Here is a 27,121-nt window from a genome sequence, read left to right as displayed (position 1 = left end):
AGGAGAGAGAGAGAGAGAGAGAGAGAGAGAGAGAGAGAGAGAGATCAGGAGGAGAGAGAGAGAGAGAGAGAGAGAGAGAGAGAGAGAGAGAGAGATCAGGAGGAGGAGAGAGAGAGAGAGAGAGAGAGAGAGATCAGGAGGAGAGAGAGAGAGAGAGAGAGAGAGAGAGAGATCAGGAGGAGAGAGAGAGAGAGAGAGAGAGAGAGATCAGGAGGAGAGAGAGAGAGAGAGAGAGAGAGAGAGAGATCAGGAGGAGAGAGAGAGAGAGAGAGAGAGAGAGAGAGAGAGAGATCAGGAGGAGAGAGAGAGAGAGAGAGAGAGAGAGAGAGAGAGAGATCAGGAGGAGAGAGAGAGAGAGAGATCTCTCTCACTTTCCTCCCTGCTCCCCCTCGCTGCCCTGCGCCGCCCCCGACCCCCCGAATCTTCAGGGACGAGCCAGCTGGTACTCGGAAAAGGCAATGCTCTCTCGAGTATATCGCCTTACCGAGTATGCTCGCTCATCTCTATTATCCACCCTTCCGCCCCAGTATATATATAAGTGGGCTAGTGTTACCTTGCTTCCTTTCCATCTGAAACTCCCTTTTTCTCAGATGGTCATGACCAGCTGAGATTTACTTGGGCTTATGTGTTTAGTTTAGAGTCAGTATGATGTTTTTACATAGAATCTACCAAGAAACTGCCTAGAGGAGGACACAGACACTCCTATCACAGTTACTATGATTACATGGCTCCTGTCACACAGTTATAGTAGAGCAGATCACAGCTCATCCTCCCATCCATGGTCTATAGATAATTATCATTCCCTCCTATATTCTCCTAATGAAATGGTATAGTCTCTAGTAGTGATGAGCGAGCATACTCGCTAAGGGCAATTGCTCGAGCGAGCATTGCCCTTAGCGAGTAACTTCCCTGCTCGAGAGAAAAGGTTCAGGTGCCGGCGGCGGGCATGGAGCTACGGGGAAGAGCGGGGAGGAACGGAGGGGAGATCTCCCCCCCCGACTGCCGCAACTCGAGGGGGCAGGTACTCGCTAAAGGCAATGCTCACTCGATCAATTACCCTTAGCGAGTATGCTCGCTCATCTCTAGTCTCTCCCAAATCTATCATGGGATAGATTTGAAAGTAAAAAATCTCAGCATCATGATGATGCTTGAGACAGAAAGCGGCATTGCATCGCAGTGACAGGAGGTCTCTGTATATTGTAGATTTTGACAGGTAAAGCAGGTGAGGGTGGCGCGGATAAAGAAATGTGTTTTTGCCAGGGTGGCCATTTAAATTGTATATTAGAAAGTGTCATTTTCCATTCAAGATCTATTCAGCTGAGTTTTCCATCTCATAGTGGTGGCATATCACTGGGATTTGCCACCACTTTATGATCAGTTCGGAGGATGGGGGGGGGGGGGGGGGAATCCAAACACTGCGATCCCCACGGTTCCTAAGAAAGAAGTGTATATGGCACTGGGGTAGAGCTGCATCCTCTTCGAATTTTACACTGCAGCCCTTCTAACCATGCAAGGACCTGCAGCAAGCCCCATTCACATTGCAAGGGCACTGCTGTGCAAGACAAAACAGTAAAGGGTACAGTATACTATAGCACAGAGCGGCATCTCCTCCTTTCTTGGCATTGGTGAGGGTCCCACAGACTGGACCGATATGCTAACTGTATGCCATCACTTTAGGAGATGGAAAAAACCCATAACTTTTCAGAATCTATTTTAAAAATTTGGAAACACCCTTTAAGTATGGCGCGAGCATGAATTGCTGAAGTGCTTTTTGCATTTAACCACCAACACCCTGCTGTACCTACGGTAGGTGGGCACGTGGATTACATACTCCATTGAATGGCCTTAGGCAAACATCCCTTTTATATAAATCATATAACAAATTATACTAGCGAGAAAAGAAGTGCCTCTCCTCCGGGGACAACGGTGGAGTAGCCAGGCTGCTGGATCCCACAAACAGACAATTGAGCTTTGGCTTCAGTTCATTCCAGACTTGGTTCATCTGCAAAGAAACAAAGCAGGCAATATTCAGAATGCGGAAGAAAAAAGTGGCAGTCTACAGCAGCAATGGGGGAAGCACTTTCTGCCAAGGTAATGTATTAAAGGGGTTTTCTAGTTAAGTACTATTGATGACCTATCAACAGGATAGGTCTTTAACCCTTTCCAATACAGTTTGTAGCCTGGTTTTCCTAGGCGGCTTACTCTTTTTCTGCTGTTACAACAGCGCTATATGCTGGCTAAAGCCAGTACTGCATGAGGTGACATGTTGGATAGGCTCCAGCAGCAGAGAGGGTGGCAATATACAATAAGAGAACCCTGATGGACATCTTCCAACATCGGAGCTGTACAGCCTTAAATCATGATGTCTTCAGGAGGTTAGACAGTGGATTGGAAAGGGTTAATATAGTCGATCTGCTGGGGTCCGTCGCTGGAGATGCTGACCAATCAGCTGTGCGGGCGCAAGCTGTCAGCGCCACAAATACACAGAGGTCAGTGCAGAAGCCTCCACGCCGACCTCTGTAGTGGCTGGCGCAGCTCTCACTGAAATCAATGGGAGTCATGCCTGCAGTTACAAGCACCGGCCACTACATGGGAAGTCAGCACGGGAGACTTCCGTTGCAATAACACAGAGGCCGGAGTGGAAAGCTCCGCGCTGACCTCCCATGCAGTTACAAGCGCTAGCCCCTACACAGAGGTCGGCACAGAGACTTTTACTCCGACCTCTGTTTTATTGCAGCATGGACAGCATGAGTCTGCACAGCAAATCGGTCAGGGTCTCCAGCGACGAAACCCAGCCAATCAACTATTGATGACCTATCCTGATGATAGGTCATCAATAGTATTTAAATGGAAAACCCCTTTAAAAGGGGATGTACAGGATTAAAAAACACGGCAGCTTTCTTCTGAAAAGAGCACCACACCTTTCCACAGGTTGTGTGTGGTATTGCAGCAAAGTCCCAATTCACGTCAAGGGAGCCAGGCTGCAATATCAGGCACAACTCACAGACAGATGTTGCACTGTTTCCAGAAGAAAGCGAACATGTTTTTCTGAGCTGGTAGAACTAGAATATCATTATAAAACTAACCTCTTTGTGTCCCTGAATCTGTGAATTCACAAATGCCCCAAGGATGTGGGAGGTGAGAGGCAGATAGATGTGGATTAGCTGGGTTTCTTGATGCAAACAAAACAAGGAAAAGTAATTCCTTAACTCCATGACCATGATGGCGTTCTCTTGCTAGGAAAAAAAAAAAATTAGAAGCGAAGGTAAGTAAAACGGCAAAAGTATGCATGAAAAAGTAACATTAAAAAAAAAAAAAAAAAAAGCAACCATACCATGTTCCTATCAGTAGGGGGCAGTATTACAGTATCAGAACAATTACTTTGTTGCAGTGATGTTATGAGCAACAACCGTACTCAATAAGCAAAAAAAAAAAATCCCTTTTCTATATGTTACCAACATTTATATTCAGATACCCTTGCTTCAGAAACACTTAAGAAGGCTTACCTCAACGATGCGAGACTCCAGCTGCTCCACCGACTCGGCCTCCTTATTCTGCACCGTGGCGCTGATCATCTGCCTCTTCATAAGACTGTACTTGTGTAAGGCCTTCTGGTGCTTGTGTAAAACCCCTTTCTCGTGCCGCTCACACAGATCCTGCACAAAGCAATGAGACCTCATGTATTATATACAACCATCATAGAGGAAGATGTAGTGTACTAGTAGGCTGATGTCACCAACCTTGTAGGACTGAAGAAGATCCAGGAATAGATTCAACTTGTCTACCACGTCAATTTCTTCCAGTTTACCCTAGAAATGAGAAAGTAAGAATAAATACATTACAGGGGTTTTCAGAGTTATTGATTTTATATAGTTTTGCCCCTCCAAAATTATATAAAATCAATATACTCACCTTAACACAAGACCACCGATTTGGCGGTCTGCCAAAACTGCATCTGACAGCTGACGTCTTGAAGACCTTTAGAAGCACTGAGGCAAGTTTATGGGCTGTCATTGATGACGTCCCTGTGCAGCCTCCTATTGGCTGCAGTGGTCATGTGGATAAACAACCCACGTGACTGCTGCAATCCGGAGTAAACAGAAATCGCGAGTGTGGTGGGGAAGCAGCACACAGCGGGAGGTGATTTTTGTTTTTTAATTAGCTTATGTGCCCCTAGGTGATGGTGCTACTGTATATCACTAGTGTATGAGAACGAAGGGACCACAGCACTCAGGATCAGTGGGGGACCAGAGAACAGACCGCTATCGATCATAAAGTGATAGAATATTTTTGTGATATGCCAGCATTTTATGCGATAGGACTATCCCTTTAAAGAGGTACACTATCTTACCAAAGTAATTGGACACCTGAGCAAAAATCAAAAAGTAGTATTTCTTTACATTTATTAATACTTAGCAGGGCCTCCTTTATCCCTAATGACATTGGATATTCTCGTGGTATACTTTTTTTTTGGGGGGGTATATAATGTGGGCTTGTCTGTGTATGTATTAGGACTTGATAAAGACTCTCAGGAGAGAGTTGAAACGTTGTGTGGGCAATAAAATTTCTACTTTATTTAAAATCCCTGGAGTGCTGCTCATCTATACCCTGTGCTCGTGGTATACTTTATATGAACATCAGATATGCTTCAGCGGCCATTTCCCTCCATTCATCCTGCAAACATTTGTCGAGTTCTCTCAAAGAAGATGGATATTGTTCATATTTCTCCTGACCAGTTCATCCCAAAGATGTTCAATAGGGTTCAGGTTGTGCAGCCAGTCTTATCGTGGAACATCTATATCACAGAAAAGGGTTCTTTACTGTAAGAGCAGTGAGACTGTTGAACTCTCTGCCTGAGGAAGTGGTGATGGCAAAATCCATAGAGGAGTTTAAAAGGGGACTTGATGTCTTTCTGGAGCGGAAGGATATTACAGGATATAAATCTTACGTTAATTGTTAATCCGAGTATACAGGCAGGTAGGAACTATTAGGGGTTGATCCAGGGAACAGTCTGATTGCCATTAGGGAGTCGGGAAATATTCCCCCAAATGGGCTAATAGGCTACTGCCTCTTGGGGTTTTTGCCTTCCTCTGGATCAACAACATAGGAGGATAAACAGGCTGGACTAGATGGACATGGTCTTCATTCAGCCTTACATACTATGTTACTATATCCTCAGACCAATGTAAAACAGCATTGGATTTGTGACAAGTTGGAAGTATTGCTGACCATTCCCAGAGTATTACCACATTGTTGGCAGTATGATATTGTCTAGAAAGGCAAGGTACACCTCTGTGTCACTACAACCAACGGACCGAGACCGTGCCATGTTAACCTTTTCCAATCCACTGTTTGACGTCTGAAGACATTCTGATTGAAGGCTGTACAGCACTGACGTCGGAAGATGTCCGGCAGGGTATTCTTACTGTATATTACTGGCTGCTCTGTTGTTGGGAGCCTCTCCAGCATGTCCTATACCGCAGTACTGGCTCTAGCTAGCAGATGGCGCCATTGTATAATGGCCGAAAGAGAAAGCCCCCTAGGAAACTCTAAATCGAAAATTGGATTGCAAAGGGTTAAACATCCCCAGAACATTAGAGACTCTACCCTACTTAACTGTTGGCCAACATAATCAAGTAAAAGGTGTTCCCCCTGCTCCTCCACACCCAGGTATGCCCATCTGATTTGAAGATGGAATAGCACAATTAGTCACTCCATAGAACCTTCTTCCATTGTTGTCCAATGATGACGCTCCTAGCACCGTTGTAAATGGGGTGATGCATTGTACTCTGTGATAGACGGCTTCTGTGCAGCGGTATAACCCGTATATCCAAAAGCATGCAGTTCCTGTCAAAACAATGGCTGTCACCACCAAAGGTCTACACCTTATCTAGCATGGTTTAGGACGCGTGACATGCTAATAGGACACGATCCATTCTACTGATAGGGGCGTCCAAATACTTTTTGTAGGATAGAGTACATAGAGTTTTAGTAAAAAAAAAAAAAAAAAAAAAGTTTCTTTATGATAGAATGAAACTTTATTCATTTTTTAACACACTTCAATTCCATTTAAAAGATCTCTGCTTGCAGTCAGAAAATAGGAAGCTTTACTATTTACTTGGAAAAAAACCTCTCCTCATCATGTGATAATTGCCATGCCACAGGGCACTTGGTTCATTACAGTAGTGATCAGATTTGTCTTGTGACAAGACTGTATGAGCAGCAGCTATCCCCAGGGAAAGCAAAGTCTGGCTATGTGCTCTCCTGCTCATACTAACCATTCAAATAAACAACCAGCCAGGTAATGCCTGAATGGGCCAGGTCTGCCAAAGGGAGAGCCGCTGTCCATTCTTGCTCATAGAATGGGGAGCAGCTTCCGTTCTGGCAGAGCTAGTCCTAATAGGACATGTATTTATGAAACAACTCCTTTAAGATTATCTTAGAGACACCTTTGTTTAATGTACCTGTTGTGCCGCCTTGTCAGCAAGTACAGTAAACTCCACAGAGAGGCCTTTAAGTGCTTGCTTCAATGCACCCCAAGAGCTGTGAGCTGCCCAGGAAGGCAGAGGAGTAGTGTCAGAGCCCAAGGCACTAAAGAGGAAGAGAAAGTTGAAAAACAAATGATCACTGACAGAACTGTACATTATGATCTAGAACAATGTGTCAGTGCAATGCACTATAAATCACCATACTCCGCAGACTCTACTAGAAACATGCAGACTTATTTCAAAATGTGTATAAGCCAGTAGATGACAGGTATACAAAGAAATCATAAGCTCCATAGAAAAACCCAATATGGGACCTCTACTCATCACTGAGAGCTGAATCAAAACGTACTTCACCTTTTTTTAAGACCTTCTAAGGACTGGATGCTATTTTTTTCCTAATATTATGTCCCAATACATAAAACCATAGAATTCAAAGAGGGTGTACTTAGTCTTTCTTATAACTGTATGTAGAAGAGCGAACGAAAAAGTATATAATTTTGCCTAAGTGCAGCCACCACTAGGGGGAGCTAACTACTGTCATTAAATCCATATGTAAGTCTGTATGCAAGGAGCTCCTCCTAGTGGGGACTGCAGACGCAAGCTGCGACTGGGAGCAGTTCAGCGTTTGGCCTCTCCCATAGAGAGCGGCATAGCAGTCAACTTCCCTGCCTATATAGTAGCTTCTCCTCTGACCTGAGTGTCATACTGAAAGATACCTCTTACTTTACACTGCTCTACCTTAGTTCTTTTCCAAAGCCCATTAGGTCAGTAGCATTATCGATGGCCCGCGCCGCCATCCTCTCTGCACGATCCCGGAGTTTGTAGAAGCTGTTGAAGATGTTTCTGATCAGTTCTCTGCTGGCAGCAAACTGAACTTGGATATCAGCAGGGAGGAAATCCTGACGAAGGCAGAAACACAGGAAATAAGGAGATGTACAAAACATGATGATATGTGGGTCGTAAAAATACATCCGCCATATTCATGGCCTCAGCTAGAACCCATCGAGAGATAGACTGCATGCTTGACGTCCAGCAAACCATTGGCACTTGTACGGGTCTGGCCCTTGAAATGTGCATCCTACTGATGTGTTCTTACTATCAGGTTACCGTCACATGAAGGAGATACAGTCTGTCACCTCTGCATATGGCACGGTTATGTCTGAGCTAATCTAACAGGAAACTAATATTTACACAGCCTACCGGGTCATATGGAGGGAGTTATACAAACCATACCAGACTATTAAAGGGTTTCTACAGCATTATGGCTTCCTGCCCCCTACCCACAGCAAATGACTGGGAAGAAACCTCTCATCACCTATAAGCACCATAAACTAAGTTTATGGACTTCTAGACAGGGGCATTTTTATGCTTACCTGGCTCTCCGTTCTCTCAGTCATCCCAGGGGACTGTCTCTAGTGTCAGTGTACACATACACACATTGTTTCTATGGATATACGTGTGCACCAACTGTAGAGATTGAGTCCAATACACAGACGACTCACTAGCTTCCAAAGCGGACAGCAAGGAAACAAGGTGCTAGGTAAGTAGAAAAAGTACATCCCTGTCCTATAAGCCCACAGGTTTAGTAATGATGAGAGGGAGTCCATTCAGTGGACCTATAACCGGGTTTGCAGGCGGACAGCGAACGAACAAAGAGGCAGGCGAGTATGAAAGTCACAACCCTAGATTCAGCACCCCATCGGATGAGCCCATAAACTCAGGTTCACTTTAAGAAGTACCTACCAGCACTCTCCATAAAATAGGAACATCCTAGAATATCTTTTTTTTTAGAAATTTGCGTTGTGCCGTTCCTCTCTTATTCCTCCTGGAAATGTATGAATACTGCGACAAGTGTTCCTTTCCCCTCATCAAAAAAGCCTGCCTTAAATATTCTGGCACCATCCAATAAGAACTAACGGGGTCAGAATGTGTTTTCTCTCTGCAATTGCATGCACAATGGTGTTTTATGCAAAACTGTGCATAAAAACCACATGCGGTTTTTACCAGAGAAATGTGAAAATAAAATGTGTTTTTTTTTTTTAAGTAAAAAAACCCCACAAACACTGTGTTGCCAATAACCTCTTCGCAAAAACTGCGTCAATTTGCAGTGCATTTTTTGGTCAGGAGGCGCACTTGCACAGTGTGAGTACAGCCTCAAGCTGCTTAGAGGCTTACTTATAAGACAAGTGAGATGGCAATACCCAGTTGTCAATGTAATCAGATTTCCAGGAGGAATAACTGAGGACTGCTCCAGAATAACTATCTTAAAGGGGTTGTCCCGCGCCGAAACGGGTTTTTTTTTTCTTCAACCCCCCCCCCCGGTCGGCGCGAGACAACCCCGATGCAGGGAGGTAAAAAAAGCGCTTACCTTAATCCCCGCGCTCCGGTGACTTCAATACTTACCGCTGAAGATGGCCGCCGGGATCCTCTGTCTCCGTGGACCGCAGCTCTTCTGTGCGGTCCATTGCCGATTCCAGCCTCCTGATTGGCTGGAATCGGCACGTGACGGGGCGGAGCTACACGGAGCCTGCATTCTGCACGAGCGGCTCCATAGAAGACTGCAGAAGACCCGGACTGCGCAAGCGCGGCTAATTTGGCCATCGGAGGGCGAAAATTAGTCGGCTCCATGGGAACGAGGACGCTAGCAACGGAGCAGGTAAGTATAAAACTTTTTATAACTTCTGTATGGCTCATAATTAATGCACAATGTACATTACAAAGTGCATTAATATGGCCATACAGAAGTGTATAGACCCACTTGCTGCCGCGGGACAACCCCTTTAAGGTTATGTTCCCACAGCGGAATCAGACATTTTTTTCCCATGCGGAATCCAACATAGCAGAAATCCTTAGCTATTCCGCTGCGGATTCACACATGGATTTAGCCCTGATAATGCACAAAACCCAAATGTAAATTTTCCGATGCGATTCCACGCAAGGAATTAACATGTCACTTCTTGACGCGGATCCATAGCAGAAATACTGCACATGGATTTTTCCCAGTCACAGGGATAAATCTGTGGCTCAGCTGTGGATTTCTGCCGCGGTTTTGGAGGCGGAATCTGCACAAAAATCTGACTCCGCTGTGTGAACATATCCTTATACAAGTATTTACGTAAACAAACACTACCCGTAAATTTTGCTAACTGGCTCACGCTGCAATCGATGGCGCTGTAATGGGCACTAAAGATGAGCGAGTACCTGCCCGCTCGAGAGGAAAGGTTCGGGTGCCGGAGCGGGGGAGCGGTGAGTAGCGGCAGTCAGCAGGGGGGAGCGGGGGGGAGAGATCTCCCCTCCATTCCTCCCCGTTCTCCCCCACAGCTCCCTGCCCGCCGCCGGCACCCGAACCTTTCCTCTCGAGCGGGCAGGTACTCGCTAAGGGCAATGCTCTCTCGAGCAATTGCCCTTAGCAAGAATACTCGCTCATCTCTAATGGGCACAGATTATACACAGAGTGAGGATCACACATACCTTGGCTTGTGCAGCAAATGTAGTCGTCAGGTACTCATCTCCGACCCCACGGATGGATTCACGCATTTTATTTTGCACATCCTGGAGCAGAAAAACACAAACTCCTGTAACTCAGAAACAGACATGTATTTAAAAAGGGTTGACCCAGGAAAATAAGTTATTCCCTATCTGATCGGTGGGGTTTGACCGCTGGGACCCCTATCATGAGAACGGGAGCCTCGAGGGTCCCAGAATACATGGAGCAGCAGTCGAGCACACCACAGCTCCATTCATTCAAGTGCTCATATCTAGCAGTCTGGTTGCAATGAACGGCACGGTGTTGCACATGCTCGACCACTGCTCCATTACTTGGAAGGACCTTTGGTACTCCTGTTCTTGTGACTAGTGCAGGTCCCCACTGATCAAATGGTCATCCCCTTTTCTGCGGATAGGTAATAACTTATTTTCTTGGCACGACCGCTTTAAAGGGACGGTCCTGGTGTACATCACTAGTGAGGTCATGGGCCATATAGGCTTGGGGCCATTGCCACTAATCGCTGGCCTTATCATTGGTAACGCTTAGGCCATTGTTTGGCTGTAGTGGTCACAACTCTGAACAGCAACGTTTCGGCCGTAGTGGCCTTTTTCAAGTTTGAAGAAGGCCACTACGGCCGAAACGTTGCTGTCATGGTGATGGGGCAATAAAGTTTTGTTCACTTCATCCGCTTAGGTTTCCAGTTATCCTTCTTACTGGATGACTTACAAATTGGAACTTGTCTGGTTTGAGTTCCCTTTCTGGCTCCTGCATGACCCAGCCTGACCCAGAGTGGGATGACTTTGGTGCTGCTAGTTGGACTCTGCATATTTTGGACTCTAGACAACACGAGACATCGCTACTGGGAAATATACGGAGGCCGGAACAGTCGAGAGATGAAACGGGTTAGAATGGCTTAGCTTATTATTTTACACCTGTGCCAACCTGAAGAAAAAAAAATGAAGTACCACCGGACAATCCCTTTAATTGTGCGTTCTAGCTGACACTTTCAGGATGTATCATTTGTACTCACCTGGCTGTTATAGGACAGGAATATATTCACAAGGATATCATCCCAGAAAGAGGGGTGTCTGGCAACTAAATTGATGAACCTCTTTAATGCTCGCCTCCGAGATTCTATGAACTCACGGTCCGCTGAAAGACAAAGAAATCTTGATTCAGCCATATATCTGGAAAGCTTCAAGCATCTTGTGATTATAGTAGTGTACACATCTTATCTTCTTCAATGGGAAGGGTCTGCCACAATCATTTCCATTAGCAGCCATATGGTGTGACGGATATTCACTATCAGAGCAGAGGGTAACATTTTATATTTCATGTTACCGTTTTTAACCCAATGAAGGCCAGCCATACATAACTTTCATTCTTCCATGTCTATAGTAATATGAGGACTTTTATTTTGATAGCATGAATTGTACTTTTTCTTTAGCGAAGCCATCTTATGTATCTAAGGGCCATCTCCTAACTCATATTACGCGAACACGATACTTATCTCACATTCACTTTCAACTGTGCCTCTCAGAAACCATGCACAAAAAAAGTACACGACATCCATTATCTTGGCGCGTATTACATGCCAAGATAGTGTGTGAGGATTGTCTGCACACAGCGAGTACATGTTTCAATGTGTATTTGCTGCATGCTCCCACACGGGAAATACTCTGCAAAAAAACACGTGTTAGAGAGTCCTTATAGTGTAGTGAAAAACCATTTTATAAACTAAGTGAGGTGAAATAGGAAAAAATAAAACATAATTGAGTCATGACTTTCGTTTTCATGTGAAAAATAGGGAAGTTTAAAAAAATATAAAAATACATTCAATTAAACTTATTGATATGTTTTTCTCCTAAGTTCCACTAGGGGACTTGAACATACAATTATTTGATTGCTTGTACAATATACTGCAATACTTCTGCATTGCAGTATACTGTCATTTTCCCCAGAAGCTTATTAAGGGCATAATGAACTTGAATCCATGGCAGGTCTGGGAGCCTTCACTAGGCCCTGGACTGCCATGGCAATCCGTGATCACATTTAAGGGGGCTGATGATGTGCAAGAGGAGGGTCTCCAGTAGTAGCCTAAATGTTGTAATCAGCATTGACTGCAGCATCTAAGTGGCCATAATTACAGCTTGCTCCATTCGCAGGGAATGAACTATGCTCAGGCCACGCAATGAATGAGCGCAAAATAACTGGCCTGAGTAAAGCCCACAGCACTCACGCGAGTCAGCCCACAGCTGAATCAGCAGAGTCCCAGAGCAGCAGACCCCCACCAATCTGATATCAATGACCTATCCCGAGGAAAGGTCATCCATATCTTAATCCTGGAAAACCCCTTTAAGAAAAAAAAAAGTTAAATCACTAAAATTCTCCATGTTCATTTACTTTCTAACATCAGGCTACCAGAAAGTTTAGTTAGTAATTACTAAGGGTTCGTTCTTAGTCACCAAAATCCCCACTAACAGCGAGTTCCTCTTTTTTTAGATTTTTTTTCTGTATATAGAATCCCCTTCTAGTCATTTAAGGTTAAAGATATGTGATGCGTTTGGGGTTTGTAGGCTTTTTTCCTTAAACTTTGGGCAAAAATGTGTTATGCTCAGTGAGGGACCCGAGAGGAGGCGTAGGACAATGGGATGCAAATAGCACAAAATGTCCTTTAGATTTAACGACAAACCAACAAATTATTGTTTGCCATTCAGCCGCTGACTGAATTATCCCACGATAATCTGAATGATAGTCGCTCAGTGTAAAAGAGCCCTTGGGGCACCATCAAACATAGTGGTATTGGTGCAGATCTTGCACAGTGAAAGATCAGCATCGAAATCCATGTAAAAAAAACTGTCAAAATCCGAACCGCTAGTGCAGACTTTGGCGTGGTTCCACAGCAAACTTCATATCTTCCATTGGCAGAGTGAAATCTGCTGCAGATCTGCATCAAAATTTGCACCAATGAAGTGGAACATGGATCCCCTTTTTCACAGGGTTCCTCTTCCCCCTTTCTCAGGGTCGGTAAAGTTGGTCCTTGCGTATTACGCATATTATTTTCAGGATGCTACATTCTCATTGTTTTATTCCCAATTGTACATTGACAACCACGTTGTATTGAAAATTAAATAAAATGTACAAAAGGAAAAAAAAACCACCCCACCCTTCTCCCCCCAAAAAAACATTTGCACCAATGGTGTGGATTTTCCACGGCGCAAAATCTGCCCCAATTCTACCACACGTGAAAGTTCCCTTAATCCGTTTTTTTTGTGGCTGTTGTTCCTAGTTACATAGGCACGTGTGAGCCTAACCAGTCTGATCAACCAGTACTCCTCAATAGCGGAAACCCCTATCTTCACTATGCAAGAACAAAGGGTTAAATCCCATTTCCACTAATTAAGGTTCTGTGATCCTCAGAAAAGGAGTCCTCTAAGAATCTGACATTCTGCCTTGAAGTGCTAGAAAATAAACTGTTGTTATCTTTTTGAGGCCGCTGTAATTTAGCACTTTACAACTATCTGCCTTCACATCAGCCTTGATCAAAGGAGGAGAAGCAGCGACTGTGACAGTCCCATCACAGTCCCATCAGCGCTCGTCTCAGAATACAGTCTGCATATCCTTCCTAACAAATCTATGCTGTTTCATAAAGGACAAAAATAACTTCCACTCTTCCCAGAAAGAGCTTCATCTCATTGAAAGGAACACAGACCTTCACAGATATGAAGCCGTGTCACTCCAGGCGCTGCTTTGAAAAAAAAAAGTATATTTAGACTACCTCTGACAAGGTTTTTTTATTTTTTTTTCACCACTATGAAAACTGTAATATATGACAACGATAGTAACATATACGTACAAGTCTGTATGGGATCCAAAAGGATTCTAAGCTAACTTTAGTTTCAAGGAGGGGACCAAAAAAAAAATAAATGAAAACTTTATATCTTGAAATATCTGATTTTGGGCTCATGCCCACGAGCGTCGCAGAATTCTACTGCGGATTTCCGGATACATTAAGGGCTAATGCCCACGGGCGGATTTCTGTTGCATTTCCCACAGCGGAAATCCGCAGCTATTAAGTTCTATTGAGCCTAATAGCTTTCCTGCTGTCATTGCTCACATGCGAAATTCTGCCACGTATTTCTGCTGCGGGAAAAAAAAAATCACGGCATGTTCTATTTCACAGCGGATTTCCGCAGTAGGAGGTCTTAATATAGTATTAATGGAAACCATGGAAATCTGCGGTGGAATTCCACGATAATTCGCGTTTTTAAATGCAGTACTCCAGCAGCGGAAATCCGTGGCAGAATTCCCTGAAGCTCATGGGCATGAGCCCTACTGGAGACCTTCCGCTGTGGAAATCTGCGATGAAATAGAACAGGCCGCGATTTTATTTTTCCCGCAGCAAAAATCTGCGGCAGAATTCCGCATGTGAGCATTGGCAGCAGGAAAGCTATTAGGCTCAATAGAACCTAATAGCTGCGGAATTCCGCCGTGGGAAACGCAGCAGAAATCCGTCTGTGGGCATTAGCCCTGTCACAGGAAGTTGCCATTGCTGAATTATCACGGGAAACGGTGAAGTTGGGTGATAAACATCTCATGCACGTGCAGCCGCCAATGGGGTATTAAGTGGCAAATTGCTCACGTCAGAGCCGCAGAACTTAAACCCAATCGACTGTCGGACCGTGTAAACAGGAGTCTCTCAAGCTTTGAGCAACTCCCGTTTGCTCACTTACTACGCCTTAATAGGGCTGCATGAGGTTAGGGTTAAAAGGGCAGAGGGGGACTTCCACCAATTTTTAAGATGGTGACACTCGTCCATAAGATGTATCTGCTACAGCTTTCACTTGAATGGGAATAAGCTGCAGTACCAAACACCGCCTCTGGACAAAAATGGCAGTGTTTAGGTGGAAAGTGACCATATTTTCTATGCATACAACCTATTTGGCTACTTTTACGCTTACCCCTCTGGCGTCTTCTCTCTCTGCTCTGGGATGTGTCGGCTGGCGCACAGCCGCACATGCGCAGTGCAGAGCTGGCGCGTCAGCGATGACACGGCAGTGCGAGGCTCGCACTGAAATAGGACATGCCGTGATTTTGTTACCACACGAGTTTTCAAATCGCGGCTGTCTGCATAGGATTGCATAAACCAATAAACTATGTCAGCGTGCAAAGGCGGAAATTCTGCGCGAAATCTCGCTGCGGAATTTCCCCCAAAAAGTGCCTTCAGCCTAATATGTAGTGTGTGAGACCGGTCTTCAGGGACCAATATATATTCATACAGCTGCAAGTGAATTGAACCCAGTTCGCCTAGATTTCTGAATGGTAAAACTACCTAGCTGTGCATCCCCGGCTCCTTTATCGCTGTGTATCTAGTAAATGTAGCATTCAAAAACCAAGATTAGATAAAAGATCCCTTGGAGAGTAAACGAGAGCCGATTCAAGAAGAAAAAAATTCCCGCAGATCTTTACTTCTCTAAACCACAGAGTAATATTTGCACAAGTCGCTGTTCTGGAACAAAGTCTGAACATACAGGGTATTACGACCCCGGGCAGCTGTATATATACACATTTAGGTGCCCCTCCAGTCAGGAGCTCAAAATTAATATTTAATGGTACCTTTAAAACGGAACGACTGTTGGGTGTGTAAGTGCCAACAGCCATCCTACAAGATACCGCCTGACTATTATCCTGTTTTACACAGCAGCGGTAGTCGCTCACAGGATTGGAGGCAGAGTGGGCTGGGGATCATTCCGGCCGTCCGCCTCCATTCACAGTAAACAGAAGTCGCTCAAAGAGTGAGACAGTCTCTTGGGTTTTAGTTCTATTGAAAACCAAGGGTCTCGGCAAGTAAGCGAGTTTTCGCTCAGTGCCCTGTCAGCGACCGCGTGTACACGGGAAGATTATCGCCTGAATTTGCAGTTTCCATTGAGAATTTGGGCGATAATCACCCGGTATAAAAGGTGCCTTAAGTCAGTACCTATGGGGGTCGATTACCCGCCATTTACTTGTCCCTAGATCATGCTCATTGGCTGCTTTATCTGAATTAGTCTAGGACACACCCCTACCTAATCATTGCTCAGGTGGTAGAGGCGGCAAAGTATGTGTCTACCTGAAACGGGAAAGGGGGTCCCTGACTACTTCAGATTAGGCAGTGTAGATAAACTTTAGTCACAAACCACAGTTCTGTCTTAATAGAGCAGAGCTAAAAAGCAGCCAAGGATCAAGATCTGAGTTTTAATTCCTAGAATTAAGGCTTGCTTTAATAAGCGCTACATGTAATAATACAATCAGCGAGGGCAAAGGAAAGGATAAATAATAAGACCTCCAAGCATTCTTTTTGGTGGCAGCCCTGGTACCATCCGGTAGGGGTATTTCTGTAACAGCATCTCCTGGAACATGACAAAGTCGTTGTATCTTCTGTACACGGAAGATTTAAAGAACTGAAAAGTGACAGAACAAATGTTAAAGCTGATAGAAGTCTAAATCACAAAGAGACAGAAACTTTGCTGACCTAGTGCTGCGTACATTGGAATCCCCGAGCCCCCAGTGTGAAGTGCTTCGTGCAGATTCGCTATGTAGCCACCACAAATTAAACCCATATACATTTTTATTGTAAAATCAGGTTTCCTATGCTGGAAAATAAACTTATATTCACCTTTCTTGGCTGCCTGCATGTCTCCCCGCGGACAGCTCTGAGTCTCCACTGTGACGTACCATTTAGAGGCTACAGCAGCCTAAGGCCCAATGCACATGGGCAGATATGTGCTGTGGAATCCGCGGCTGGGTTCCGTAGCAATAACCATGCATAGCATGCAATGGAAAAATGATTCTTCATGCACACGAGCGGAAACCAATTACAGTTGTGGATGGAAAAAAATAAATAAATAATCGCAACATGCTCCATTTTCCCGCACGGATGGCTTCCAGGAAAAAAGCAGGAGTTTAAAAAGAAAAAAAAATAAATCTGTTTTACGCATGTCAAAACCGCGAGCCGTACAGAGAAGCCGGAGGAAGACAGGTCCGCATGGACACTGTTGAAGAAGACGACAGGTATGCAAAGTAACTCGCAGTGGTCAGGGCTGGAATTCTGTGCGGGATTCCGCAGTCGGAATCCAAACCTGCCATGTGCATGAGGCCTATGTAAGGGATGTCACAGGCTGATGCAGCCAATCACAGAGCCAAGTGATCGAGAACTGAACACGGTGATTGGCTGCAGCAGCCTGTAAACAGTACATCACAGCAGAGACCCAGAGCTGTTGTGGCGGACATGTGGGGAGAGGTCAAGATCATTTGTTAATTTCAAGCATGGAGAACCTGTTTTTGCAAAAACATATTTATCTTGGACAGCCCCTTTAATGGAAGCCCCATATTTGTGCAGATCTCAGAATCACACGGCCCCATAATTGTGCAATGCTGAATCACACGGCGTTGCCAAGAAAACAAATTTGGGTACTTAGGGGGGGGGGGGGTCATATAATGAGTGCGCAATCAAGCTTTCAGGAAAACAATAATTAAAGGGCCATTCCTATCTTATAATGTGATGGCATATCGCTCAAATATTCCATTATATTATGACTGGTGACTGTCTCACCTCTGGGACACCCATGATTCCGAGGATGAAAGGGCCCTCAGCCCCGATTTATCCCTGCATCCCCTTTACTATTTTTCCCTGCACAATGGCCCCCGGACACCTAACACAGCCCTGCTTAGGAGTATGGAGTCAGCTGCAGTTCCGCACATAGCCAGGTGACCGTGAGCGCTGCTGTGCAGGAAGAACATAAAGGTGAACACAGAACTAAATCAGCACAGGGTCTCAGAGCTCAGATCTTTATGGGATGGGAACTGCCCTTTAGGTTATAATACAGTGAAATATAAGCTGTATATAATATTACAACAACTAGATGCAGAAGAAGCTTTGAAATTAATATCTAGTAGATCCACAGCTCTAATAGGATTTACAATGAAACACGATGCTTTACCGAAAGCTCTACACTAGCGTCAGGGGCCATGCAACGACATCTCCTACCTGGCTTGACACCTCATACTCCACATGTTTAAGAAACAAGCCTTTCTTCTCAGGGATGAGCTCCACCTGCACCGTATCATGACCCAAGAGCTCCTGCAAAGTATGTGGCAGCATCAGAGGACTTCCCTGGGTCACCTCCATCATGCAGCATTCACGACGACTCTTCAAACCTGCAAGACGACACCATTTCATTCCAGCGTAATAATTCTATAAAACACATTCTCAGATATCAGGTCACTGCAAGCATGTAATATAATATTCTGATACTACGCTGGTAACGAGCTTAGAATTAAACAGTTGATCCTTTGTAGTCTGACGAAAGTCATCCACAAACAGCACCATGACAGAAGAAATGGACTACCGCTATCCTTTTCTGGACTGTGCGAGTTCCTGTATCTGGAGGCGATCCATGAGAATTTTATGACAGATTTTACCGCTGCATTCCAGCAAGCGGACGTCCGCAGCGTGCGAATGGGGATTTGAAAAACTTCATAAAGGCATATGAACTGAAATGGTCATGAAACAACTCCCAAAAGAGACAATAAATGACTGAAGCAGAATCAACTTGTCATAATGAAAAAAGACTTTAAAAAGTCCTTTGATCACTTAAAAAAACTAATAGATTTTATGTTGATATTTTATCAATCAAGAGACAAAAATATTACATCAGTGCAAGCGAGAAAAAAAAAAAAAAAAGACTAATGTCTAAGAGGGGTTTCTGACATAAAGGTTGTCCCAGAGCAGGTAATGGCATTAAAAACAAAAAACGCAACAAAAAATAGCAAAAAAAAAAAAAACCAAGACACATTACTCCCCCTCTCATGGTGCCTCCAGCCCAGCTGAAACAGAAAGAGATGGCAAACTTCTTGCTCCCATGACTGCTCAAGCCAGTCGCTGGTCTCAGCGGTCACATGACAGGACCGCTGAAACCCGTGATTGGCCACAGCTCTCATGTTACAGATGAATGTGACGTCATTACATCCTGTTTAATGGGGGTCTGGAACAGAGGTGACTGAGTCAGCTGGAGTGGAGGAAATATGAGAGGGCGACTAATCTTTTTTTTCTTTTCTTATGTGATTACCTGTTCTAGGGCCATTTTTTGTAATTCTTGGACAAGCCCTTTAAGGCAGCATTCACACGATCATATGCACATTTAAACATTTCTGCCACAGTTTTGAGCATCAGATGTTGCATTTTTGAATGCACCACTGCACATTTTTTTTTTTTAAATTGTACTTTTTTGGGGCGCAAAACAATACGCAACCACAGTCCCAGCAATTGAAATGGCCTATTAGTGTAATTTGTTCCAAATGTTCTACTTCCCTGTGTAAATGCGTAGGAAAATAGAACATGCAGCATATTTTTTTGCGCACACAAGATAGTGCTTGTGAACAAACCCATTGATATCAATGGATTCTATTCACTGCGTATTGTGCACGCAAATTTTGCATAAGTAAATACACGTGCAAATATGGTTGTGTGAATCTGGCCTAACGGGACACTTCCAAAATGAATATTCGTCACCTGCCCACAGAATAAATGTTAAAGGGGTTGTCTTGCGAAAGCAAGTGGGGTTAAGCACTTCTGTATGGCCATATTAATGCACTTTGTAATATACATCATGCATTAAATATGAGCCATACAGAAGTTATTCACTTACCTTCCCTGCGCTGGCGTCCCCGTCTCCATGGCTCCGTCTAATTTCAGCGTCTAATCTCCCGATTAGATGCGCTTGCGCAGAAGGGTCTTCTCCCATCTGTTCGGTCCGGCACGAGCGGCATTCTGGCTCCGCCCCCTGATTGGCTGGAATCGGCACATGTGGCGGGGGCGGAGCTACGCGATGACGTAGAAGGGGGCGGAGCCAGAATGCCGCTCGTGCCGGACTGATTAGATGGGAGAAGACCCTTCTGCGCAAGCGCATCTAATCGGGAGATTACACGCTGAAATTAGACGGAGCCATGGAGACGGGGACGCCAGCAACGGAGCAGGTAAGTGAATAACTTCTGTATGGCTCATATTTAATGCACGATGTATATTACAAAGTGCATTAATATGGCCATACAGAAGTACTTAACCCCACTTGCTTTCGCGAGACAACCCCTTTAAGTCCCCCTTCCCTGCTAACTGCACGCCTGCATTGTCAAGGAGTTGGCAGGAAGCGGCAGTCCATTTAACTACATAGGAATGCGGGGATAGCCGACGCTGTACTCGAATTCTCTTTGGCAATGCCTTAGAGTTGAGTGGGGATAAAATTGGCATGGGATCCCAGTTTTTGTGCTGGGTGGGGCATCTTATATGGATGACAAACATTAAAAGTGGAAATCCCCATTTTAAAGGATTTTCGCTTTTTTTGAAGCGCTGGCATGTCTCAAGAATATGCCATCATTTTATGAATAGTGGTGGTCTGACCTCTGCCAATCCTGGCTGCAGCACCGATTTAACATTGTGCCCTCTTCCAAGTTCTCCCTGCACTGCAGCGCACCGGTCACTCGGCTTTCACTTGAATAGGTCTGCGCAAAAAAAAAGCCAAAGGAGTGTAATGCTACATCGATGCTACAGCCCCAGAAGTCAGACCCCAAAGATCGTTCAGCGATTGAGTATCTAAGTGATATTTTATACTTTAGAAGATGGGAAAACCTCTTCAAGTTTGCAAATTAATTAAATTACAAGTTTCCATGAATCATGAGATCAAATTGCCTTTTATATGGATGGAGGTGAGGAACTTTTCAAAAAGTACCACAAATATCCCTCAAGAAAACCAGGGCAGTTTCCACCTTCTTCCGGAGAATTTTGGCACAAACTCCCAGCAATGAGTCAGAGGTAGGAAAGTCTCAGGGAGATTCCAACCAGCAGTCCTGAAGGAGATTTGGGTTGCTGCCATCAACTACTGGGTAGTAGCATGATAACATATGTGACACAGATAACCTCCAAATAAGGGTGATGAAACAATACCGCCATCTCCCTCATTTGCATATTACCCAGAGGAGCATAAATGGCCTTTTAAGTCTTCCCACTCACATCTAGGTACTCTCCCCAAGGAGAAAGGATGGCGTTTCTGACAGATGACCTCCTTAACAAATAAACATCTAGAATCTTCTCCAGGACCAGGCAGGCTGACCGACCGTCAATCAAATCAGACAAAAGTACACATACTAGCTCCCCTCCAGCCATTAACCCTTAAAACACCATATCCCCGTCACAATGTTATCATGGACCTCTGATGTTGAGGTGCTTTTAGATGTAACAATTAGCATTAAAAAAATTTTTTTTCCAAAATCAGTGAAAGTGAAGGATAATTAATCGTCCGGTCTAAACGCGAGCCAACGACGAACGATAATCGTTCACTTGTCGTCCGTTTTCTGCAGACATGAAAACCATCGTTAGCTCATTCACTTATTGTTCGGTTTAAACTGCGCTCGTTAGGTCGTTCTCATCACTTATACAGCGAATCTGAACGACTCATGTTGAACGAGCCAACGATGTATCTGCTATATAAACAGGCAGAATGACAGCGAATGGAGCTAGCGGCGAGGTCACTCGCTCGTTCAAATGATATCAGCCTGTCTAGAAGGAGTGAAACACACGAAGGCCTTTCATTAATGAGGGAATGGATGGATGAAGCCACCATGCGGCTGGACATGTGACGGCAGAATACTTATAGGTAGCCGTGAAATCCTTCCTCCTATAGATTTGCGCTATTAATTAAGTCGTCCGCACAATTCCATTAGTAGTCTTCTAGGCAGCTCCTAAGGCCGGGCTCTCACAAGCGTATGCGTATTTAAAGACATTTGTGGAACGGGCATTGTGTCTTTAACTGCGCAATTTTGATCTTTACAGTACTTTTTGCGCACACCCCAAAAAAAACGCAACTATGCTTTCAGCCATTGAAATGGCCAAGTAGTGCAAGAGGTTCAATATGTTCTCAGGAAAAATAGATCATGCTACATATTTTTTTGTACAACCAAAATGTACGCGCAAAATCCGTGCATCTGAATGAACCCATTGAAATCAATGGACTCTAGATTCTGCGTATTGCACATTTTGCACACAAAAAGGTGAAAAAATACGGTCATGTCAATCCGGCCTAAACGTTACTGCATTACGTCCGTCTCCAAGTGATGCCTTCTTATTTTGGGCTTGGTGCTACAACTTCTGGAAACCGCCTCATCCTGAAAGCGAAGCTCTCCGGCATTGGCGGTTATTACAGCTGCGGTCATGTTCATCCCGTGATCGCTTCCTCCGGACTATGAAGAAATGGTTGCAGATGAGTAAGCCTGCTATGGTAGAAGATAATTAGTATCCACGGCTCCTTCCATGCAAGGTGCTCGGTATCTGTAGTGACAGCAGATATCTTCTATAGGTTGTGCAAGAAGAAGGCGCAGAGTGGCGCAACTAGAAGGGATGACTAACGCTTCCTCGCACACCTGCCATAACATCGTATTATCCACCCACTCTTATTACTAAACAGGGTTAAGCTGGACATCAATTACAGGTGAAAGTCAGCCAAAATGGCGGACTTCTATGTTGTTTACCTGCAGTTTTTCTCTCCTGTCCCTCCAATCTGCAGGTTCCCCCGTTCTGCTTCTGACTATTCAAAATGGCCGACACAATCTCCAGACTTCCTAATCTCCATGGCGTATTGGTAGTATTAGACTGCCAATGCACTATACTTGCTCTCCGATTGGCCAGAGCTGCTCATGTGATTAGTACTGGCCAATCAGAAAGCAGTCGCATTTTGGTTTAGTTAGTTAGGAAATTGCTGCAGCCATCTTGGATTCTTGAATGGCTAAAAACGTCCCGAAATCGGCCGTTCGGAGGGGCGGCTGAAAAGTACAGCTGCAGGCAATATATCCGTTTATCCCTCCTGTCCAGGAACAGAATTCGGAGAGTTGCTTTAGGGTGCATTCCCACGAACGTATATCGGCTCGGTTTTCACGCCGAGCCGATATACGTCATCCTCATCTGCAGGGGGGAGGATGGAAGAGCCAGGAGCAGGAACTGAGCTCCCGCCCCCTCTCCGCCCCTCTGCACTATTGAGGACAGGCGGGACGGGGGGGGGGGGGGGGGGGCGGCTAATTCGGCACACCTGGCCCCACCCCCGTCCCGCCTCCTTTCATTGCAAATAGTGCAGAGGGGCGGAGAGGGGGTCGAGAGGAGGCGGAGAGGGGGCGAGAGCTCAGTTCCTGCTCCTGGCTCTTCCATCCCCCCCACCCTGCAGATGAGGACGACGTATATCGGCTCGGCATGAATACCGAGCTGATACACGTTCGTGTGAATGCAGCCTTGAAAACATTCTACACGGGCAGGCGATCAGGATGATTGGGTACAAACGCACATTCCCTGATCATCAGCCCAAGTGATTACAGCTGTGACCAATGGACAAAAAAGTGCTTGTTTGTGGGTGATGGCATGCCCGGCGACCCCGCTTACCTGTCCGTGTCTTCTTTCTTCTGGACTGCGGATGTGTGCAGACGTACCAGCTGTCACAATACAGATTTTTTTAAAAGTCTCCTGCTCTTCACGCGGAATCCGCAGTGTCCACTACGGACAGGCTGCGGGTCGGACGGCTTCCATTGACTTCAATGGAAGCCGTCAGTGCGGGAACTGTAGTAAAACGGAGCATGCTGCGATTTTTCTTCTGCGAGAGAAAACCACAATTGGTTTCCGCTTGTGGGAAGGAAGAATTGTTTTTCCATAGCGTGCTAAGGAGGGTAACTGCTGCGCAATCCGGAGGCGGATTTGTTTTATATGTTGTGCATATAAAAAAAATTAAAATAAATTTAAAAGGGGACATCAATTAGTCCTTCCTGCTTTATTTTTCCTTTCTCTTTTCTTTTGCACGCACACGAAAAGGAACAGAGGGTCGCAAAAAAATAAGAAACATATCAAATACGCAACAGACATACACAATATACATAAAGTGAAATTGTTCTGTTTTCACGGACCAAGTTGCGTACACCCGTGTGAACGAGCCCTTAGTGCGCCCTTTTATCCCTGCAAAGAACTGTGTCCACTAAAGGGTTAAAATCTAAAGCAGCCGCTGCACATTAGTCTATACAGCGAGTACATTTATCTATCCGCTCTATTGCCCCTTGCACAGCTGCGTTAGGGCTTGCCGCTTCTTTGCTCCATTTTTGCATCGGGAAAACTGAAATTTAAATGGATCCATTTTCTTCCCATTAAAGTCAACGATAGAAAAACACAAGGAATGTTTCCATCTAAAAATCTGTTCTGTTTGACTTCAGCTTTTTTACAGGACCAAAAAAAAAAAAATTTAATCGCAGTCTGCAGCGTTATTGGTCCTGGAAAAAAAACAAACACTCAACAGATCCATTTCAATTCGGTTTAACTTTAGTTAAAGTCTACTTTCCCACCTGCGTTAGGGGTCAGTTCTGGGTGGGAACGCTGCCTTTCACTCTTCCAAAAACCAAACAAAAAAAGACAGAAAGCCCTAATGCAGCCGTGAAAGGGGGCGAACACACGTATAGCCCAGATCTGATAAGCATGTTCCACTCTCAGGCGGCGCTGATCTTTAAAGGGACACACACCGCTATATATCTGCAAGGACAGGAATGAGTTCAAGCTGACAAAGTTTTCTCCTCTTGCACACGTGACTTCCATCCGCTGCTGCACATGAATCCCAACCAGCAGGTTACCCACACAGACCGATTCTCCACCACCAGATCGTCACTGATCCTGGAAAACTTTTAAGACCTTTGCACCCCCATGAGCCCCCCTCTCTGGCACACTCACATGCAGTACTGAAGAGGTTAATGTAGCCGATGACGTCAGCGCCTCTAGATCGGGGTCTCACCTGTTGACAGTCTCTGCCCGCTGCTCACTCTCTACCAGCATTGCGCTCCGGGCCCCGTCATGTGATGACTTCCCTCCCGCCTCCTCTGTACCATGTGACTTCCTACCCTAGTAACGGCCCAAACAGGCTTAGAGCTGGCGGAAGCGGCTTCTTGCCAGGAGATGTCAGCGGTCATGACGTGCGAGAGTTTTGCGCATGCGCAGTTATAACGAAGTGGAGCTTTGGAATGTATGCAAGGAGTCAGGCTGTATATACACGGGCGAGTGCGGTATCAAGGAACTCAGAATGATATTGTGCTTGTATGGGCTAATGCCCACGAAAGGATTTCTGACGCGTCATCCTACAGCTATTAGGTTCTACGAAACCTAATAGCTCAATGTTCATGCTGCAGAATTCCGCAGCATGCTCTATTTGCCGCGGGAAAACGCGCGTTGGCTTCCATTGTAGTCAATGGAAACCGTCCATCGCGCGATACTTTCAGTGTGAGCACAGTGCAAGTATTGGGTGATTATGCATCACCACCGGCTGCGTGTTCGCCCCCAGGGGTGGCGCGTCATGTGCTGTACCACGCATGTGCGCCGACTTGCCAGACGGGACTCGTGCGGTGGATCTGGAGAGGTATGGGGTCTCTGGGGGGGGCGCCGTGTCAGACTCTGCAGTGATATTCCGCTGGCGGAGTCCGACACGGCCGTGGGCATGAGGCCTAAGGACGCCTGTTCATGGGCGGTGTGATATGCCGCCGCCGGGGAGCTCTTTGTCATTGCGATTTTCTGCAATGAACCTATATAATGATAGTTTTAGATGCGAGCGAGTGTACGTTGGGCTGCGCTTTCCATAGTTATCCTATTACCTGCGGCAAATTATCGCCACAGGTAATGCAGTGAAATATCGCCCGTGGATCGGAGGCCTAAAAATGAGATTTTCTATGCGAGTGCCAGTTTTAAAAAACACTTCAGCAAATAATGGGCGGGTTTTCTGCAATATGACAGAAAAATAGAACATGCTGCAAATTTTGAGCTTTGTTGGTCACCCAATCTACAAGAAAAAATGTGATAAAAAGTGATCAAAAAGTCCTTGAAATCAAGGTCGGCGCAGAGACTTCCACTGCGACCTCTGTATTTGTGACGCTGACACTATGCGCCCACTCAGCAGCCGAGCAACGGCTCCCAGCCGATTAACTATTGATGACCTATCCTGAGGATACGTCATCAGTAGAGATGAGCGAACCTACTCGGACACGCCCCTTTCTCGCCCGAGCGCCGCGATTTTCGAGTACTTCCGTACTTGGGTGAAAAGATTCGGGGGGCGCCGTGGGTGAGTGGGGGGGGGGGGGGGGGGGAGAGAGAGAGCTCCCCCCTGTTCCCCGCTGCTACCCTCCGCCACGCCTCCCGGCGCCCCCCGAATCTTTTCACCCGAGTACGGAAGTACTCGAAAATCACGGTGCTCGCTCGAGTAATTACTCGAAACGAGTATATTCGCTCATCTCTAGTCATCAGTAGTATTTCACTGGAAAACCGCCTTAACTATCTTTGGAAAAAAATAAAAGTAGTACAGCAAAAAACCAAACTATACAAGTTTGGTATTGTAGTAATCGTACTGACCGACAGAATAAAGTCATGTCATTTCTGTTGCAGTGTGTACACCGTAGAAACAAGATCGCTCCCCTCTCATAGATGGCGGAAGTTCATTTTTTCTCCATTTCACTCCACAATACAACTTGTCTTGCAAAAAACAAGCCTCAGACAGCGGCGGCGATGGATCAATAAAAGAGTTATGATTTTTTAAAAGGGGGGAGGAAAAAAAATGTGGGAAAAAAAAGGGCGGTGTCCTTAAGGGGTTAAAAAGAATGGGTGTTTTTGCTGTGCGATTACTGTGTGTCTCGCAGAAATCGTGCAGGAGAATCCTCCAGGTAATCACCAGTGACAATGCTGGATCTGTGAAGGAACGTCTGAATGGAGTCTGGAAGAAGAAGTCATGCATGAAGGACAGCTGAACAGAGGCACTGCGGACCCCATTATAGTCAGTGGGTTCTGCTCTACGCCGTTCGGTTCCGTGGTCAGACAGATCATATTCAGCCAGGGGATCCCTCTTCTCTGTTCCAATAACAGAGTCATCGTACATGGGTGTAAGCAGCCTAAATGCTTCAGTTCGGGGGTTCTGTCTCAATGCTGTGTTCTCGAGAAGGAATGCCCACCAGCCTCAAAACACAAGTGTGAATGGACCCTCTCAAATGCCGGAGCCCACGGTTCCCAGCTATGTCCATTGCTCAGCTCTGTCCTCTGCCGAACCATGAAAATACCGAAACC

General features: G+C 45.4%; 1 protein-coding gene across 2 annotated transcripts; it reads right to left on the bottom strand.

Annotated features, from left to right (window-relative positions):
- Window positions 1-413: 413 nt before the first annotated feature.
- Window positions 414-24,899, bottom strand: SNX8 (sorting nexin 8). Of its 2 annotated transcripts, none has more exons than XM_066576306.1 (11): window positions 24,816-24,899; window positions 18,002-18,171; window positions 16,298-16,415; window positions 11,006-11,127; window positions 9,960-10,040; window positions 7,227-7,387; window positions 6,465-6,591; window positions 3,741-3,809; window positions 3,507-3,656; window positions 3,087-3,236; window positions 414-2,002 (listed from the first exon to the last, which is right to left on the bottom strand). In XM_066576306.1, the coding sequence occupies exons 2-11, from the start codon at window positions 18,143-18,145 to the stop codon at window positions 1,889-1,891; spliced, it is 1,236 nt and encodes a 411-aa protein (XP_066432403.1). In that variant the 5' UTR covers window positions 18,146-18,171; window positions 24,816-24,899; the 3' UTR covers window positions 414-1,888. The 2 variants fall into 2 exon arrangements, with proteins under 2 accessions (XP_066432403.1, XP_066432404.1); XM_066576307.1 differs by having other exon boundaries at window positions 24,755-24,866.
- Window positions 24,900-27,121: the final 2,222 nt, after the last annotated feature.

This window comes from Eleutherodactylus coqui, chromosome 8, assembly GCF_035609145.1.
Source record: "Eleutherodactylus coqui strain aEleCoq1 chromosome 8, aEleCoq1.hap1, whole genome shotgun sequence".
NCBI lineage: Eukaryota > Metazoa > Chordata > Amphibia > Anura > Eleutherodactylidae > Eleutherodactylus > Eleutherodactylus coqui.
This window is presented reverse-complemented; position numbering and strand designations above follow the sequence as displayed.

What these genes read in the sequence shown, in the direction of transcription:
- SNX8 (XM_066576306.1), bottom strand. Translation starts at nt 18,145, where the DNA reads ATGATGGAGGTGACCCAGGGAAGTCCTCTGATGCTGCCACATACTTTG. An exon ending in TCCTGTCCTATAACAGCCAG is followed by an intron (nt 10,041 to 11,005) that starts GTGAGTACAAAT and finishes TTTCTGCTCCAG; the next exon opens with GATGTGCAAAATAAAATGCG. An exon ending in TGGAGTCTCGCATCGTTGAG is followed by an intron (nt 3,237 to 3,506) that starts GTAAGCCTTCTT and finishes TTTTTTTCCTAG; the next exon opens with CAAGAGAACGCCATCATGGT.